Source organism: Drosophila obscura, unplaced genomic scaffold (assembly GCF_018151105.1).
Source record: "Drosophila obscura isolate BZ-5 IFL unplaced genomic scaffold, ASM1815110v1 contig_37, whole genome shotgun sequence".
NCBI classification, from domain to species: Eukaryota; Metazoa; Arthropoda; class Insecta; order Diptera; family Drosophilidae; genus Drosophila; species Drosophila obscura.
Window position 1 is genome coordinate 1,500,360 of NW_024542825.1, and position 18,173 is coordinate 1,518,532.

An 18,173-nucleotide genomic window follows, 5' to 3' on the forward strand; every position below is an offset into this window, starting at 1 on the left:
GTCGTGTTTGCCTTTGACGCGTGGCTGGCAAACGGTTACGAAGCGGGCCAAAGGAAATCAGTTAACTAAATACGAGACTATCTGCTTCAATATTTATTTAGGCAGCTTCTAATGAGATTCAAGTGCGAGAGGCACACGACAGCCAATCAAAACTGGCACAATAACTAATTGAATAATAAGCTAAATCGCTTAGAAAATACAGCGTGGGGCAGATGGAGGGCCAAGATGGGCAAGAAAAGGTAGTAGAATATTTATGGGAGTCTATACATAACTACTTGTACCATGTGCATGAGTACTTGTAGGATATATAATTAAAATATATTTCAAGGCTCGAACTAAACTGAATTTAGGAGAGTTTAATTAAACTCATATTCCACAAAATAAAATTTATTTAAATAAGACAAAACGAAGAAACTGAAAATGAATACTGGGAATATAAATTAAGTCTATCTAGCTATCAATAATCACAGTTTACAGGGCACTCTTAGAGTGTTAAGAACCAAAAATTATGGATGAACAAATGATAAGGATAAATAAATGTTTTCCCCTCATTTCTAGCTATGATTCCATTTGAGTTAATTCGAAATCTTCCACTCTCTTGGGCATTTATATAGCTGGTTCTTTCGTTTTCTTTCTGGATCATATTAAATGGCTTTAATAGAAAATCTTTTCTACTATTATATGCAAGAAATCTCAGTGGTATTTTGAGTCCACCTTTAGTCCTTTCTCTCCCACAATAATTAAACACAAAAACATTTAATAAATACATTTTCCAGAATAATTTTTATTGAATTTCTTTTAATGTTACGAGGGATCCTAAAAATGTGTGTTCAAGATCAATTTACAATTGGACATCGTACAACAATATCAGTATACATACATACCACATATATATCAATATATATTTTAATATTAAGTACAACTAGTGGGGGTTCTGGGGAGTTCCTTGGTTATACAGGATACAGACAGGATTCACACGCACAACAAATACACATAGATCTATGGCTATAGCTAGGAACTGTCTGCATGCATGCAGTTACAGATACAGATACGAATAGTTTTAGCATATATAATTATATATTTACTTATAAATTCGTAATGGATTTCTGATACGACTGGCTATCACCTAGGTTCCTCTATATATAGTACTCGTAATATATATATATACTATCTATGGCTTGCTTTGATATGGAGAGAGAATGTTGGAATGTTTTTGTGGAAGATTTTGGAGATACAGCGACGACTACGAACTATTAGCTGACTATGTACACGGCTCGGGCGGGGGTAAGGGTTAGGGGTACGGGTTAGGGGTTCACTCGCCGGAACTGATGGAGCTGCCGCAGAGGGAACCCGAACCAGCTTCGAGGTGAACATTGGACATGTTGAGCGCCTGCGGTGGATAGCCAAAGGCGTGGCTGCTGAGCGGCGTGCCCGTCGGACTGTCCAGATCGAGCGACGGATTGATGCGCTTCTCCTTCTGCCGCCGATTGCAGAACCACACACGAATCACCTCCTTGTCCATGTGCAGCCGTTCGGACAGCTGATTGATCTCCTCCGAGGTGGGCTTGCAGTTCATATTGAAGGCCTTCTCCAGCGTCGTCCGCACGGTCGTCTCGATGGAGGTGCGCTTCTTGCGCCTGCGCCCGAGTATGCTCTCCGGCGTGTTGGACAGATTGGTGGTCATTGTGTTGATGTTGAACACCCCACCGCCGGACTTGGCCACACTCGTGTCCGCATCCTCGAGCCACTTCTGGAGCAGCGGCTTCAGCTTGCACATGTTCTTGAAGCTGAGGTTGAGCGCCTCGAAGCGCGAGATGGTCGTCTGCGAGAAGTCATTGCCGTACAGCTTGCCCATGGCCAGACCCACGTCGCCCTGCGTGAAGCCCAGCTTGATGCGGCGCTGCTTGAAGGTCTTGGCGAACTGCTCCAGCTCCTCCAGATCGGTGGTCTCCTCGGGCGACTGCTCCAGCTTGGCCATGGCCGTGGCCACTGTCATGCCGCTTGGTGGCTTCGGCGTGCTCGTCGAGGAGGATGTGTGCTGCTGCTGCTGGTGGTGGTGTTGCTGCTGCTGGTGATGGTGTTGCTGCTGCATGCTTGGGGTGTTCGGCGTCATCACTGTGCTGCTCATGCCCAGACTGTTGGCGGACATGGAATTCGGTGGCGTTCGCTGCTGCCCGGACTTGCTGTTGTGCCGCGGCACCGGACTCAGCGAGGGACTCCTCAGCGGCGACTTGCTCAGCGGCGTCGAGTAGTTCTGGGGCGAGTGCTGCTTGAGCTGCTGCAGCGCCTGGAACTGGGCCAGCGCCTGCAGCGAATTCTGCAGCAGGAACTGTGAGGCCAGATTGGGATTCGGAAAGGCCTCCGGCGCCAGCTGCCGCACCATCTCAATGTAGCTGTGGAGCTGCAGCTGCAGTGCCTGATGCATGTGGCCGGGTGCAAAGTCCAGCAGCGGCTGCTGTGGCACTGCCCCCGGCTCTGGTTCCGGCTCCTCCGGCTGCTCCTCCTGGGCGGGTTTCGTTTCCACCGCCAGGGGCGTGGTCAGGGCCATTCTCTTTGGTGGCGGCGCCAGATTGAGCACCTCGTTCTCCAGCTCCGGATCGAGATCTCTGGCCTGGCGCCTCTTGCTGCTCAGATTCTGTGGCAGCTCGCAGTCGCCCAGCTCCTGTTCCTCCTCCTCGAAGCTCTTGCCGCAGTCTGTAAGTGAAAAGAAGAAGCAGAAGCGAGATATATGAGATATATGTATGTATGTATGCAAGGAGTATGTTTGTGTGTGTGTATCGTGTATTGTGGATGGCTGCCTGCAGTTTGCTTTCCAATTTTCCAACTCAATGAAGTTCAAGTAGCCAACTGGACAACTGGGCAGCTGGACAACACAGCACACGCGTCCGTAGCATAATTTCATTTTAACCAAAGGACTTCACAAGTTTTTCAATATTTCCTCAGCTATTTTAGAGGGTATTCTCTCGCACAAAGGGTATGCTGAATTTGTGATGGGAGCGAGGACTGATTGATCGCATAAAGACTTAAGAGAGAGCTCAAGCAGAGGAGCAATAAAAAGCTTTTCGCTCTTAGTTTTTAGACAGGTTTCAAGTAATTAATTTGAGACCTACTAAGGAAATGACTTATTGGATATTCTAACAAATTAACAAACACAGAATAATATTTAATACATTTAAATATATCAAAATAATAATACGAATATTTTGATATATTTAAAAATTTAAAATTAAAATTATATTAAAATAATAAACAATAAAAATCAAAATAATATTTAATGGATTTAAATACATATGTAAGATATCAAAATAGCAATACAATTTTTTAATTTAATTTAAAAATTTAAAATTAAATTAATATTGTATTATTATTTTGATATATTTAAATCTATAAAAAATTATTCTGTTTTTAATTTAAATTTAATTTTAAATTAAAAATTATTTATTTTTTTTTGATACATTTAAATCTATAAAATATTATTCTGTGTTTTTAATTTAAATTTGGTTTTAAATTTTAAATTTTTATTTTTTATTTTAATTTAAAAAAAACTCTCGTTTAGTTCTCTAAAATCCTAAACCATTTTCCACAATTCTTTCTCCTCCAGCAAGTGTATTCCCTTTGTCGACTCGAACTACATTTTCTATTCTTCAGCCTTTTTAAGGCAAATTTTATTCAATCTTCCAATTGAATGGCTGGCCATCCTTTTGCTATCCTGTCCAATGTCTGCGTCCTGCGGTTAGCTACGATAGACGCTCAAGCGGAAGGGTTCTCTGGTCTTTGTGGCCACCCCCCCACACTATACAGGCAGCAGCCCCAGTACCCGAACCCAAACCCGAGTTCATGTTGAAAACCCAATCATGCATAATAATTGAAAAATAGCCCAACATCAGAGGCCACATCCAAGTCAGGCAGGCAGGAAGCTTTCTCCGTCTTTTGTCTTTTTTTCTACGTATGTATATGCGCAGCAGAGCTCCGGTTTCATAATTTTTCTAAACGGAAAATTATTGATTTCGATGGGAAGGGGTGGATTGACGAAGATGCGCGCATCCGACAGGCGAAATATAAACCAACGATCAGCGACTAGAGATGGGGATCAGGAAGTGGAGAGTGCAATGGATTTATGCGCAGATAAAGAAAGGCAAATAATTTTTTGGATTTTGAAGAGTGCCCAAAAGCTGCAGCTGAAAGTATTTTAAACTTTACTTGAATTTATTTAAATTATTTTATTATTATTATTTATTATTCCATAATCATTTGTGCCTTTTAATTGAAATCTTTTACCAACATATAGGCGAAGGTAGCATCGAAAAACTAACATTAATATTCCTCAAAAGTTCTATATTTTTTTAAATTTAAAATCTGAAATGAGTAAGCGAAAAATCAGTGTCGCATTTGAGAACCGAATTTTATATTGGCAAAAGTCTGTTCGGAATGGAAGGTTTAACTTAACTTCATGATGCCTTTGCCCTTTAATTGAAATCTTTTACCAACGAATCATCGAAAAACTAATATTAATATTCCTCAAAAGTTCTATAACTTTTTTGCCACCCATTTAAACCGCCTAAAACTGCTTACCAAAATCATATAGAAAAAACTAACAAACGTTTCCGTTACAAAGCACAAGAACAAGGCAAAAAATTAAATGCTTTAAACCGATTTGAGCAACAACAAAAAAAAGAGAGGAAGATCTATGATAGTTTTAATCGGATTCAACCCCATGTTTCGAGCTGCTTCAGAGGCTTACGACGAATCGCTTGTGATGCGGGTGAAATGAAACTTTTAAATCGCATGTGGGCAGCTGTTTTTACGACTGACTCCTGCTAGAGTTGAATCCGCCATAACATAATTAGGCCAAAAAGGAATCGAATCGGAAACCAGTCAGAAAATGGGAAACATCTAAGGGTTAGGCAGGGGCAACACACAAAAATTTGTCACCCTTTTTGCATGAGGATTTTTGCCAGCAACCCCCCCGAGTTTTTGGATTTTAAACAATTCGTTACAAATGCTGCAACTTTGAATTTCGAATGCACGACTCGTCTCGGGGTGCACATGCGGGAAAGTGCAACTTGCCATTGGACAAAAAGAGAAACCCAGCAACCCAACAAAAAAGGGTTTCAAATGTTGCATTGTTTGTGCCTGCAGCGAGAAAAGGAAAGTCAAGAAGCTGCTGGAGCAAGTTGCCCCACGGTTCGGTGCCAAAGGAAGACACACGGCGCGCAGAGACTGGCAGCACTGTGATCCTGTGCCCTTTGTGACGTGGAATGCGCCTGCAGCGATCCCCGAAACTCGAACCAGGTGATGTCTGTGAGCAGATGCGTTATCCTGCCACGTCCTGCACAATGCCTCAATGTGTGAATGTTTCGTTTCCACTGACAAATGAAGTGTTGCCTGTTTTGTATTCTCTCTTTGGATATTTCTGTACTCTTTTTTCTCCCCTGCCCCTGCCCTGCCCTGCCCGGCACTTTCAGGGGTTGGTTTTTCCCAGCATCGCTGGGGGGGCAGGGGAAGCGCACGTAAAGTGCGTTCCGATTTATGGGAAAGATATGGCCAGAGATGCAAAGAGCAAGCAGAGTGCACATTGGCAATCCAATTATTTTGGTATATCTCATGCATTTTATCATCTACAAATGAGTGAGCGAAAACCGAATTTGATATTGGCAAAAGTCTGTTCGAAATGAAAGGTTTATGGGCAAATGATTTAGCTTCTTTTTTAAGGAATCTGCCATGGAGTTACTCTCTTTTAAATGCACACATCAAAGAGCTGAACCCGCTCGCTGATTTTTGGGAATTTATCTCAATTAATTTCCATTTTTATTTTATTTATTTATTTTAAAATAAATAAATAAATAATAAAAAAAAATAAATAAAATAAATAATAATTAAAAATAATGCCTCGTTTTGTATTATTTTAAATATGCACTATATGCACTCCTTTAATCAAAGGATTTAAACTTTTATACAAAAAAAAAAAACATTCCCAAACAATTCTCAAATTTAGAGCTTCCCCCCAATAATTTCCATATAATAGCGGCCCTTACTTTTGGCACTTTCATTACCCCCAAACAACTTAAACCCTTAATCAACAGCACGTCACGCCTTTTAGCGCCTTCAACTCCTTCAGCTCCTTCATTATAAAGGCACATATGGAAACCCCTTTAGAGCCCATTCACTGCCTGTTTGCATGCCACACAAAACGCCCTCGAAACGCCCCCAGGAGCAACTTAAAAAAAAAAGAGTTTGAAACACCCAATCAAAAAAAAAAAAAAAAGACTCTGATTATAATATCCTGCATCGAATTACCCTCCAAAGTGAGCCGCAATTAACTTCACGCAACCAAATCCTTTCAATTTGAATAACGGCAAGCACCCAGAGAGTGGAGAGGGGAGCGCGGAGGCATCAACAAGTGGCACTCGAAATAAAAAAAAGGGCAGAGGGTAACCCTTCGCTGTGGCTTACCCCTGGCACAGAGGCTCTTCACACCTCAACGCTATTCAAATGATATGTTAAACAGGGTTCAGACTCGTTTGTTGGATCAACAGTTTGCCTTTTTTATTGTAATGATGTTCTGCCACTTGAGTTTTTTTTAGCGATTGAGGCCAACCCTTTTTTTTTGTGCCCCGTTCCTTGCGCTGTTGTGACACATTTGAATATGCATAATGGATGGCTGGGGAAGGCTGGAAGGGTGCTGCAGGGGGCACCCCTGGCTGCCCTATTGACTCGCCTAATTTGTGTAAACCAATAAAAATGCTAGTTTAATTGTCAGCTACTATCGGATGGCAACCCTATTAACGCGCCTCGTATTCAAATGGGGTGGAATGCCAATGCCGCTGCGTGCATGTTTTTGCATAGATTAGCTGCACTTTGTTAGGGGTTGCAGGGTTGCAGGGTCGTCCTCACATAATAGCCGGCCGGGCAATCATTTAAATGCGCCCCACACAGATGAAAATTTACATTTTGACAAATTGTTGTATTTGTTTGTTGTTTGTTTATTTGCGTGCCAAAGAGGGTCAGGCGAGGGGTCAGCGAGGGAGGGCGACAGCAAGGTCAAAAGAGCATAGGAACTACATAAGTAGGATGATCTTCCATGTAAATTTTGGCTGTTTTGGGGGGTTGTTTTAAATGGGCACTGCGGGGTGTTGGCTGTGTGGGTGGAAACAAATTATTTGTGGGGGTATTTTCAATGGAAACGGCTGAAGGGGCAGGGGCAGGGAAACTTGCCAGTTGCAAGGTAACAATGGCAGAAATTTTTATAGAAAATTTGAAAATTTGTTAATTTTGGGATGAGAATCTATGAGAGCTTTAAGGGGCATCAATTATTGGGAATTATGTGGGAAATAAATATGGAATATTAATGAAAAATTTCGCTTCCACGGAATATATTATTTTGGAGCATTCGAAGTTCTGCAGCTGTAATTTTGTTCAAGAAATATTCTGTTTATCCACTTCAATCACCCCCTTTTCCCACTCTACTCCTTTTATGTTGCTTCAAATTCCCATATTCATGCTTATGGCCAGCCAAAAGTGTTCCTGCCTCACCTCAGTCACACTTCAGTCACGTGCTGCACCTATATCCACGAGTATCTATCTATCTATAAAGGTAGGTACCCCTGAACCTAATGCCTCATTACCACTGACAGACCCAACTCCAACATCAGACTTCAGCCTCACTTCCAGCCTCAGAGTTTTGAGCTACTACCTAAGCCGAACATTCACGAGGTTAGGGGATGGAGGGGGATATATTGGGGTACGGGGTTGATTGCATATTGCAAAAAGAGAGAGAGAGAGAGAGAGAGAGAGGGAGGAAGGCATCGAAATAAAACTATAAAAATTGTCTGTAGCCAATGCAGCTCGTGTGAGTAATCAATTTGGCCACAAAGTAGCCACGTTCCGACACGAGTCAGAAGCAGGAGCCGTAGCCGTAGCCCCGGACATGTCTGCTCAATGGTGACCAAGGATTAGCCATATATTTACCTGATAGAGAACGCAGCGGCGATGGCGGAGTGGGCGAGTTGGACATGTGTCGCATAACTGCAATGACAAAAAAAAAAGAAAAAAAATTTTGTTTAAATTTTTAATAATATTTTAGCCAAAAAGAAAGGCAAATGCAAATGACAGACACGTTCCAAGCCAGCACTGAAAAGTTCTTAAGAACCAGCCAGTGGGGAGTGTTAAGCGGGAGTGGAGATGGAGTCATGTCTGACGCTGGCTCGTAAAATGTCCATTAGGAATTCGGACATAACACATTTCTTATGGCATAGTATAACATGCAAAAATTTCGTTTCAGCTCTGAGCAGCAACGCTGAGTGCACCGACTGCTGTAAAGTTTTGCGTTTAAGTGTCCATTTCCGCTTACTTAATGCTTTGGCGTAGTTTTTTCACAACATTTTCGCTGAGTGGTGGCACACAAAAACACCCCAAAGTAGTGGCGAGAAATGCACTCAAAATTACTCAAAATTAAATATGATTTCTAGGAATGGATATATGTATATTTTTCCCTTCGCTTTACAACGCTTCTCTTTTCTTTCACATGCCCAAAGTCAATCCCTAACTCACTCACAAGTGATGGCAAAAATCCCCCCACACATTTCTCATTCCTTTTCGCCACTGTCCATCCGTGTCCTGTGCTGTCCCTTTTTTTTTTTGTGTTGTGTGTGTGCCATTTGGTTTTTTGTTTTGCAAAGTAGATATTAAATTTATAGCTCCCTCGGGGCGTAAGCAAAGTAGTAGCCGGGCCAAGCAGGACCAAAAAAAAGTAACATATTTTTACGACAATATATAGTGGGGAATCCTTGTGCATAATGTGCCGGCCAGGAGAATATAAATATACAGATTACCCGTTTTGGACACTCGGACATTGTGGTCGTGTAATGGCTTTCTCTTGTGGGATTGCTGTTGGTGGGGGCAGGCAGGCGGGCAGGCAGGAGGCGAGCTTAGAAGGGACCCCCCCAATCCACTTGGTGTGAAAGGAGGATAACAAGTGGCATTAGTCAAAGGATCTGTGGCATATAAGCTGGCCAGATGATCTGCATGTTAGGAATTGTTTTTCGCATTCTCTCTCTGTGCCCTCTCCCCCTGCACACCTTCGGCTTAGATGTAATTACACAAAAATTGCCTTTTGTGGCTAATTTGGTTTCGCTTTTGTTCCAAAATGCTACGCTTCAGGCAGAGGCAGAGAAATCGTATTTCCCTTAAAAAAAAGGAACCTTAAAAGACTCAAGAAAAGCAGCCAAGGAATAAGCAGAAAAAAACGTTTCATTTTTCCCTTTGTTTTCATGCAAAATACCCGCAGACAAAAAAAGACAGCGTCCTGCACAGGTAAAAAGGACACTTCCAGGATGCAAATGTAAACAAAACAGAAAGAGAGAGACTCCCGACTCCGATCACACGCTCGCTCAGTGGGACACTCAAGGACAGCTGCTGCTGCTGCCCAAACCCAACCGATCCGAACCGAACCGAACCTCTCCCAGCCGGACATCGTCTCAAATCTATTGCCAAAAACCCCATGAAATCGTTGATCTGATAGGGAAATTGTGTGTGCCCAGATAGATCTTTTATGCCATGGGCCCTGGGACCAGTTCTCTAATGCTAATGTGTGGGCGTGTAATCATCATCGGTGTCCTTTGTGCATGCTCGAATTGTTCCTTTCTTTGTGTCTGCTCTTGTTACAGCAAATTTATTGCTTGAGAAAGTGAAAAGTTCGGAGCTAACAGGTAGGAGAGGAGTTCCTTCAAGCATCTTCGATAGGGCAAGTGGATTGTCTTTTAGGAATTATTAATCATGTAAATGATCAATACCCTTACAGGTAAATAATCTATAAAACTTAATTCTGAACAACTCTTCTGTGATTCAAATTCAAATTCCAATTATGGAAATTGTATTTGAATAACTTCACCAATTTAAATATATTCCTAAATTTCCATATGGGAAAATCTGAGTAAGTTGAGGGTTTTCTGACAGCTCCACTTGGTTGCAAGGAGGCAACCCTATTATGAATAAATTAAACTCTTTTGGTGCGGCATGGCAACCTTGAAACTCACATTGCTGTGCCGCTGCTGTTGCGCTTTCATGATCCGCACTCGCGGCCTGTTGTTGGCTTTGTGCTGTTGCTGTTGTTGTGGCTGATGTCGCGTTTGTGGCATCCCAAAGGCGTTGCTGTAGCACCATCATATTGTTGCAGTTTTTTGTTTTGTTTTGTTTTGTTTCGTTTTTATTGCGGCAGCACTTCACAAATAGTCAAATTTTATTCAAATTTTAGTTGACACTTTAAGCATTCACTGCCAGCAGCCAGCAGCCGACAACGACACCGACACACGCACGTGTTCAAAGTCTTTCTTTTTTTTGGTTGTTTGTACCCGTCGTCTCACGGTTTGATTTTTTTTTTACTTCGTTTCTTTTGCTAGTTCTTCGCTTTCGAGCCGACCTTCTCCTTCTAGCTTCGTTTACCGAATGTGCAACTGACAGCAGACCGAGTGCCAGTCGGACCCGTTATGTGCAATGCATGCTCTCTCACTCACTCATTTCGTATCGTTGCCTTGCTCTGTCGCTCAACAGAGCGCTGCGTGTGCTAGTGTGTGTGTGTGTGTGTGATATTGCTTTATGATTTGCAGCAGTTTTTCCTATTCCTGGTTTTCTTTGTTGTTGCCAGCGCACTCCACTCCACTCTACTCTCTTCACCGCTGCCTGCGCTGCTCTGCACTTCACTCATTCCACAATCAACCCCTGGCACACTGCACCGTTAGTTGAGTCGGAATGAGAGTGTTTTTGTGTCCGTGTCGCCGTGTCTGTGAGTTTGAGTGTGGAACGTATTCTTTGTCGCCTGCATTTCGATCTCATCTCAGTCCGGGTCCGTTCTTGCACTCTTCTCACTCCATTCTATTGTTGCGCTTTCTTTCCCCTGCACATTTTCCTGCATTAGCATAGGCCACAAGTTGACTTCTCCTCCGGAATGGGTGTGGCCTATGTATTATGCAGTTCCCTCAGCAGGGGAGGCAGGGAACTTTCGAAGGGGGGCGGCTTGGCTTCCTTCTTGCGCAGTTGCCGTTCTCAGAATTTCTTTGCATATCTCTGCCTGCTCCCTCCCCACCACATTGACAGAGCCACGTAAATCATAATTAAGTGTGGGATGCAGTGCGGGGGTTGGTCTTATGTGCTCCCCAGAAGGTGTCTGCTGCTGTACATAGCAGCAAGAAGTTTATATGGAAAGTATTATTGCACTGGCAGCGTCGGGTGGTGGAGGTGCCAACTTTAGGGAGATTGCCTTCAGAAAGTTCGTTTATAATTAGTTTTTGTTTTTTTTTTTTAATATTTTCTGGTTGTGTATTGTTATGGGGAGAGTTCGATATTAGTTGCATATTGGATTTGTGCACTTTGGCGGTATATGCGGTACGATATCGATTGCGAACTATTTATGAAACTTTGTTGCACTAATCTGATTTTCCATTCATATATTTGTCAGTTATGTACATAGTATGTACATTCTTAACATTTGTATGCCTAATGTTTATATTAATTATTTGTTTATAGGCTACGCTCATTGCGTCAGGCAGTGTCAGGCTGCTCCCGGAAAGTACTAGAATTCTTAGAATAAATACTTCTCATAAAATGCTATTTATTTATTCTTTATTTATTTGTTATGTTCATTGAACTACTGGCTGGCAGAATAAGAATTCATGCAAACAACCTACTAGCTTTAATTTATCGTTGAAATTCGTTATTCCAAAATAATCGAAAATAAGTCAATTTGAGGGATACCTAAATACATAAAGTACTATGTATAGTAGCACGGCTACAAATTAATCTGTCTCTAAAACTAATAAAGAATACTAAAGCTAATCTTTCTTCTAATGTAAATCACATTACTTATTTACCGACTGCATCTGTTCTGTTCCCCGCAAGTGTACATTTATCCTAAGCGTTCCACTGTGCGGGTGACTGCTCCTGCATCCTTTTGGAATCCCTGCTCAATCTGCCCAGCAGTTCGACCATTTCGGTGTGATTATATAAACACAAAACTCATTCATATAAACATCAGCGCAGCCATTGAACTGAGACGGCGACTGAGACTGCGACTGCGACTGAGAGACTGCGACTTGGACTTGGGCGAGTAATTACAACAAGTGTTGTAGCGCGCGCTCTCTCTGTCTCTCTTTCTCGCGTTGTTTCACGTGTGCTTTTTCTTTGTTTTTTTTCTGCAGCAGTGCAGAGAGGGAGACCGTTTTGGCTGCAGGACTGTGTGTGTGTGTGAGAGAGAGCTTATGCAGCTCTGGTGACAGCGTCAACATTTTATGATTATGACTGTGACTGTGACTGCACTTCCTCTGCTTTTGTTCAAGCTTTCAGCTGAGAGTAAGTGAAATAAGAAGCGAGGGAGAGAGAGGAGCAAAAGTCCCTGCTACGTATGCTATTTCCGGACACTGCCGACATTTTTCCGTTTTCGCCTGAAACATTTTAATTAAAACTGCAAAATTAATGTTGTTCTGCCTCAGGATGCACAGAACTCAGGACGCAGCACTTTGACTCTCTCTCTCTCTCTATTGGTCTCGCCTCCCTCACATTAAAGTGCCAAAATGATTTAAGTTCGCAAGGAAATGCAGAAAATCAATAGGCAGCGTAATTCCAACCCTCAGATATCTGTGCCCCGCCCCCAAACTAATTTCAATAGTTATCCTTTTCTGCTGCTGATTAAACTTGTCACTGGGAGACAAAAGATAAACAGTTCCTCACTTTGGATAGTTTTCCACGTTGTCTGTTATTTCTGGGGGGCCCCACTGAAGTTTCCTGGGCGGTGTCTAGGCAATTTGATTATTTGCCAAAAGCAGACATGGGACACACCAGACAGGATAGGACAGGACAGGAAAGGACACTGACTAGTCACAGATACATAGTTACAATGGGAACGAGTGGAATGCCCATTCCGACTATAAGATATCCATTGGTATGATTCAGTCAAGTATTTGCTGGTACTACTGATGCCAGACGAAATAATATTCCTTGAAATTATTATCCCACAAGTAATGGAGATTTTTGATAGGGAATATCTACCTTAAATAAAGAATTATAAATATAAATAAATAATAAAAAAAATATATAAATAATAAATTAAATAAATAAATATAATTATTATAAATATATATAAGCTCCAATCTTCTATTGCTGGGTATCAAGAAGGGCAGATAGATTCACACACACACACACACATGACAACCATGAAGGGCAACCAGAAAAAGTAAGTTTTCGGGCATTGAAATTAATCAAGAAAATAAACGCTTGGCAGCCTCGTTGGGCAATGGGCGGGTGGGGGTGTTGTGGCCAAAGGGGGATAAACCACACACACTTTGCATGACGAAAACAGACGGCACAAGGACAAGGACAGCAGCAGGACCAACACCGGACCCGGAACATGGTCCAAGTCTGTACAATGTTGGGTGGTTTTACTCTCCAACTACATGCGAAATTTTCCAACCATTTTTGCTGTCGCTTCTCGTTGCTCTCGGCCCGTTGTTGTTGTTGTTGTGGTTGTTGTTGCAACGCATTAAAATGACATACCAATTTGCGTTAAGCAAATAAGACGAGACTAGCATTTCGGTCGGTCTTGCCTTAGTTTTCTGGGGGGTTGGCATTGAGTACTTGGGGGGTGGCCCGTTTGGCTTTAATGTTGAAGCATTTTGCATGTGACGGAGGCTGAGTAAGAATTAAACTGAGATCTGGTATAACTGACAGAAAAATGTATTATTTAAAGGAAACAATTGTGAACCTATATGGAATTATCTATGGCAATGTTGACACATCTTTTATGTGAAATTATAATCCCTTTACGCTGTACCGCTCTTTACTTTATAGACTTTAATCTAGCATTGTATTAAAAAGCTTCCCCCTCTAACAAAAAACATTTTCTAAAAAAAAGAACCCTCTCTGGAAATGAAATTCCCTCCAAAAAAAAGTTTCAACTCTTTTCATCTGCTCGTACAAAAACGAAAAAAATATCGCGCCAAAAATCTAAAAAAAGAACCCGAAAAAGCGAGTGCAAATCGATGAGGAAACCTCAGCAACGGAAATCAATAGAGGAGAGCACAAAAGGCCGCCTCTAAATGTCCCTTCGTACTTCCGCATTTGTGGCGCCGCAGCATCCTCTTCCCATCTGAGCGGAACCTTCCCGTCTTTGATTATTTATTAACGTTTATTGATTTCGACTTGCCTTGCGGGTAAATCTGCCACAGAAAATCGCTGTCAATCGCTGCCACTGGGCAACCCTTCGCAAAAGTGCCCGAAAACACACACAAAAATAATGCATTTTCCGAAGGTTTTTTTGCTCGCACAATAGCCAAGAAAATTGCGCGCAATTTTTTTGGGCTAGAAAACAGGCAAAAAACGGGAAGAAAAAACAAAAACGACAGACTCAAGGGTAAAAATTGAGGATCACTGTCGAGGATTACCGACGATCTTCCACAGCTTAGCTCTAAGGAAAACACACACACAAACACACACACACACACAACTGAAGACAGTAGAGACATGCACAGGGGTAGCAACAACCCCTTGCCTATGGGTATGGACTATGGGCTATGGGCTATGGGTCCTACCTAAGGGTGAATGTACCCCAATAATGCGTAATTTTTTAAGGTAAAAATCGCTCGAAATTGAAAGAAATTCAAATTGAACAAAGGCGCAACAAAAAATACATTTTGGGTGATTTTTTGTGCGATTTTGTCTGTGGGGTAGGGTGAGAAAAGGGCAGAAAAAATTGCGGTTCCTTTTTTTCTTACCGTTTTTTTTGGGTTTTTTTTTTTTGGGTGCTTGGGCTCTGATTAAGTACGGGATATCTAACGGAATTTTTGCACAATTTTCTCACATTTTTTCTATCGATTTGCCGAAGACATATTGATTTATATGTGCGCCTGTCGCCTAACCCATTTCGGGTAAAAAATTGAGAGTTTCATAAGAAATCCGTTACTTTTTATGGACATGGAGAAACTTAAGAACTTATGGGAAAGTACAGATATTTGTATGGAAGGTCTTTGTAATATTTGATGGGAGTTTTCTATGAATTTTAATTTTATACCCATTCATTCTTGCTACTCCAACGCTGCCTCTTACCTAAAACTGTAGAGTTGAGGCAACCCCCTTAATAAGCTCTATGAAAATCCCTTACAATGTAACGCCATTTTCAGCCCTTCCCAACTTCCCAGCCCCTTCCCTCGCCGTACTGCCTATCAATCTATGCAAATCTAACCCTTGTGCCCTGAGCAACCATTTTTAAGTCGTGTAAAAAATTTAAATCGCATTTGAATGGCGGGTTCAAAATGGATTTATGATCTTTGCTTTACAGCTTGTAAAGCGTTTTTATTGCATTTACTGCGTAAGAGTAGATTTTGTGCTGGCTGATGGGTGGCAGTGCCAGTGCCACCCCATCAGAGTGCGGTCCCCGAGGCAGGGCTCAATTGGCCATAAGCTGCTCAGAGTACCGGGGTCACAGTTGGTAGTGACACCAGCTCGAGTTAGAGAGCTTTCCCTTTGGATTTTACTTTTTACTTTGCTTTTTTTGCGAGGGTGATTTTTGTTTGAGTTTTTTTTTTTCTTTCTATTTTCTGTGTCCCTGTCAAAGGTTAGGTTACCTCATGCAATTGTGGTTCGTGCGCCGCAAGCAACCTTTTTTCGTGCAAGCCACCCACCCACCCCGAAGGAAGGACCCACCCACGCAGTGGCCAGACAAAGTGGTTTTAAATTCCATTAAATAAAGTTGTAAAGGTTGCCCCCAACGTACTTGAGAATTTTCACGCATATTTTGTTCGCACTTTTGTAAAATTTATTAATATTTTAGTGATTTTAAATGGAGTTTGTATGTTGGCAATTCTCGATGTACGCTTCCCTTTTCCCCTTTTCTTTTTTTTTGGGGTTGGCCTAGGTGATAGCATGGCATACATTCCATTGTATTAAGTTGAGAGCTTGTAATTGAGTTGAATTTTTGTTGGTCTATGGGGTTGGGTTGGGTTTGGTTTGGGTCAGTTGGAATTGGATTTTGGGGATAGCAAATGGATAGAAAAGGTGCACAAAGGCATGGGTCAGGAAGGCATTGAGAGGGAAATTCGAGGAGTGAGCATGAAAAATGGTGAAAGTAATACCAGAATATTATTTATTATATTTTATTTATAATATTAAAATTTAAACAAAATCTAGAGCACCACAAAATGTCTTCAGTTATCTGCAGTTTCTGTGTACCCAAACGAAATCCAACAAATAAATTTATTTACACTCCAAACCCCACCTGACACCCACCTCAAAAGTTTCTGCTGGGCAGCATTTATATATTGAATATAATATTCACATTTCCGCTTAATGGCTTAACCCAAGTAAACCCCACAATGAACCCATTCCAACTTCTCTCGCCTCTCGCCCCCTGGCTGACAATTAGTTGGGGGGGGCATAAAACTTACCTTTGTTGGCGGGACGACAATGTCGTCCACCGTTTGGTGGCTGCTCGTAAATGATGAGGTCCTTGGGCGGCTCCGCCATGGCAGAGAATGCGGACGAGGTCAGGACTTGCCTGACTGGCTGGACGGCTGGCTGCGGCGTCGGCGGGGGCTCGGGCTGCTGTGCTGGCGTTGGGGCAATGCCGAACAGCTTCCTGGCATGGCCATTGCCATCATAGACGACACCATGCCAATGATGGTTATGCTCCAACAACACGGGCGGGGGTGTTCCGGTTCCCCGTTGTGGCTGCTCCTCCTGTTGTGGCTGGTTGTGGCAGGGGGCTGGTGCTTCCAGGGAGAGCTCCTCGTCACGCAATAGCTGCTGCTTCAGCTGGTGCTCCCGGATGAGGCGATCCCGTTCGTGGAAATGCCGTACGAACAAGTGCTCACCGTTGGGTCCCTGCTTCGGTGGGGTTAATGACTTGAATGTCTCGGGCTTGCCCTGTCCCTGGCCCTGGCCAGAGGACGAGGACGAGAACTGGTATACCCCCAGACCGGGAGGCAGACTATTAATTAATGTGCCCATTGTTGCTGCTGCTGTTGCTGGCTGCTGTTCTCTGCTGATAATGATGTTGTTGGAACATAATTTCATGCAATGGTATTAGAAAGTCTGGCAGGGATTTCTGATGCTGCTGCTGCTGCTGCTGTTGCTGCTGCTGCTTGACAGATGCCAGCGTTTCCATGCCAAAATATGATGGGGCCGGCAGCAGACATGTCTGGCCATCCCCCATGGCTCCTCCACTCTCCAATGCGGAAGTCATGTGTGCCGCCATATCCTTGTTGATGTCCCTGCTCCTATTCCTATCGCCGTTGCTTCCCTTGTCCGTGCCGTTGCCGTGGCCATTGTAATTATGATATCCAATGCCCTCGGCTGGCCTCAGATACCAGGGATTTAATATTGTTTTGCCACGACAGCTTGTAGAAAAAACTATAAATCAGTGCAGATAGGAAGAGAGAGAGAGAGAGAGAGACAAAGGGTTAAAGGGTTAAACAATTGCATTTTTATAGACTCTGCTGCCCTAAACATGAAGTGAGAATTGTTTTTGGGCTTATTTCTGCCTCAGAAATGCTGATAAAAATGGGCAAAAAAAGGCAAAAAAAAGCAAAAAAAAAGGGTTACAAAAAAGGGACTTTCGATGTCATTATCAACACTTGCTGGCTTTGCACGCCCGCTCTGCCCGCTCTGTGCCCAACCCCTAGCGCATTGCAACCCCTTCCCTGGCCCACGTTGCTGGCATATTGGCAAATGGAAACCGTTTATGTCACTATCAATTACTCATCATTATGGAACTCTGTTACGCCTTGCCACCTTGCCACCAAAACCCTCTCTCTCTCTCACTCATCCCCATTTAGTGCCGCTTTTTTTTTTTTTTTTTGCTGTCGTGGGGGTTGTACGCCATATTTTTTGGTTCCGTTTTTGAATCAGTTCCTCCAATCAATTGTTTTTCCTTTTTTTTTTGTATTCTTTTCATTTATGACTTTGATTGATTATGAAATCTGCACATAATTTGGATTTTATAGTTTTTAGATAAAGTTAGGTTGGTGGGGGGGTAGACCCGCTTAGGGGCAGTGAAATCTGAACATTTGTGCATCAGAGTGTGGGCGTGGATCTGCTCATAAGTGTACGCCCACAGCTGAGTGATGGCTTAGCTCTCTATTAGCCAAATGTCAAGTCTAATGGGGTGGCTGCATTGGGGTAACAAAATTGGC

General features: G+C 42.7%; 1 protein-coding gene across 3 annotated transcripts; it reads right to left on the bottom strand.

The window, feature by feature from the left end:
* Positions 1–1,300: 1,300 nt before the first annotated feature.
* On the bottom strand, positions 1,301–16,990 carry LOC111080473 (POU domain protein 2). 3 transcript variants are annotated; one of them, XM_022376111.2, is made up of 3 exons: positions 16,428–16,990; positions 7,969–8,025; positions 1,301–2,694 (listed from the first exon to the last, which is right to left on the bottom strand). In XM_022376111.2, exons 1-3 carry the CDS (start codon positions 16,987–16,989, stop codon positions 1,313–1,315), a joined length of 2,001 nt encoding a protein of 666 aa, XP_022231803.2. In that variant the 5' UTR covers position 16,990; the 3' UTR covers positions 1,301–1,312. The 3 variants fall into 3 exon arrangements, with proteins under 3 accessions (XP_022231803.2, XP_022231817.2, XP_022231831.2); XM_022376125.2 differs by lacking the exon at positions 16,428–16,990 and adding an exon at positions 10,035–10,291; XM_022376139.2 differs by lacking the exons at positions 7,969–8,025; positions 16,428–16,990 and adding an exon at positions 10,035–10,292.
* Positions 16,991–18,173: the final 1,183 nt, after the last annotated feature.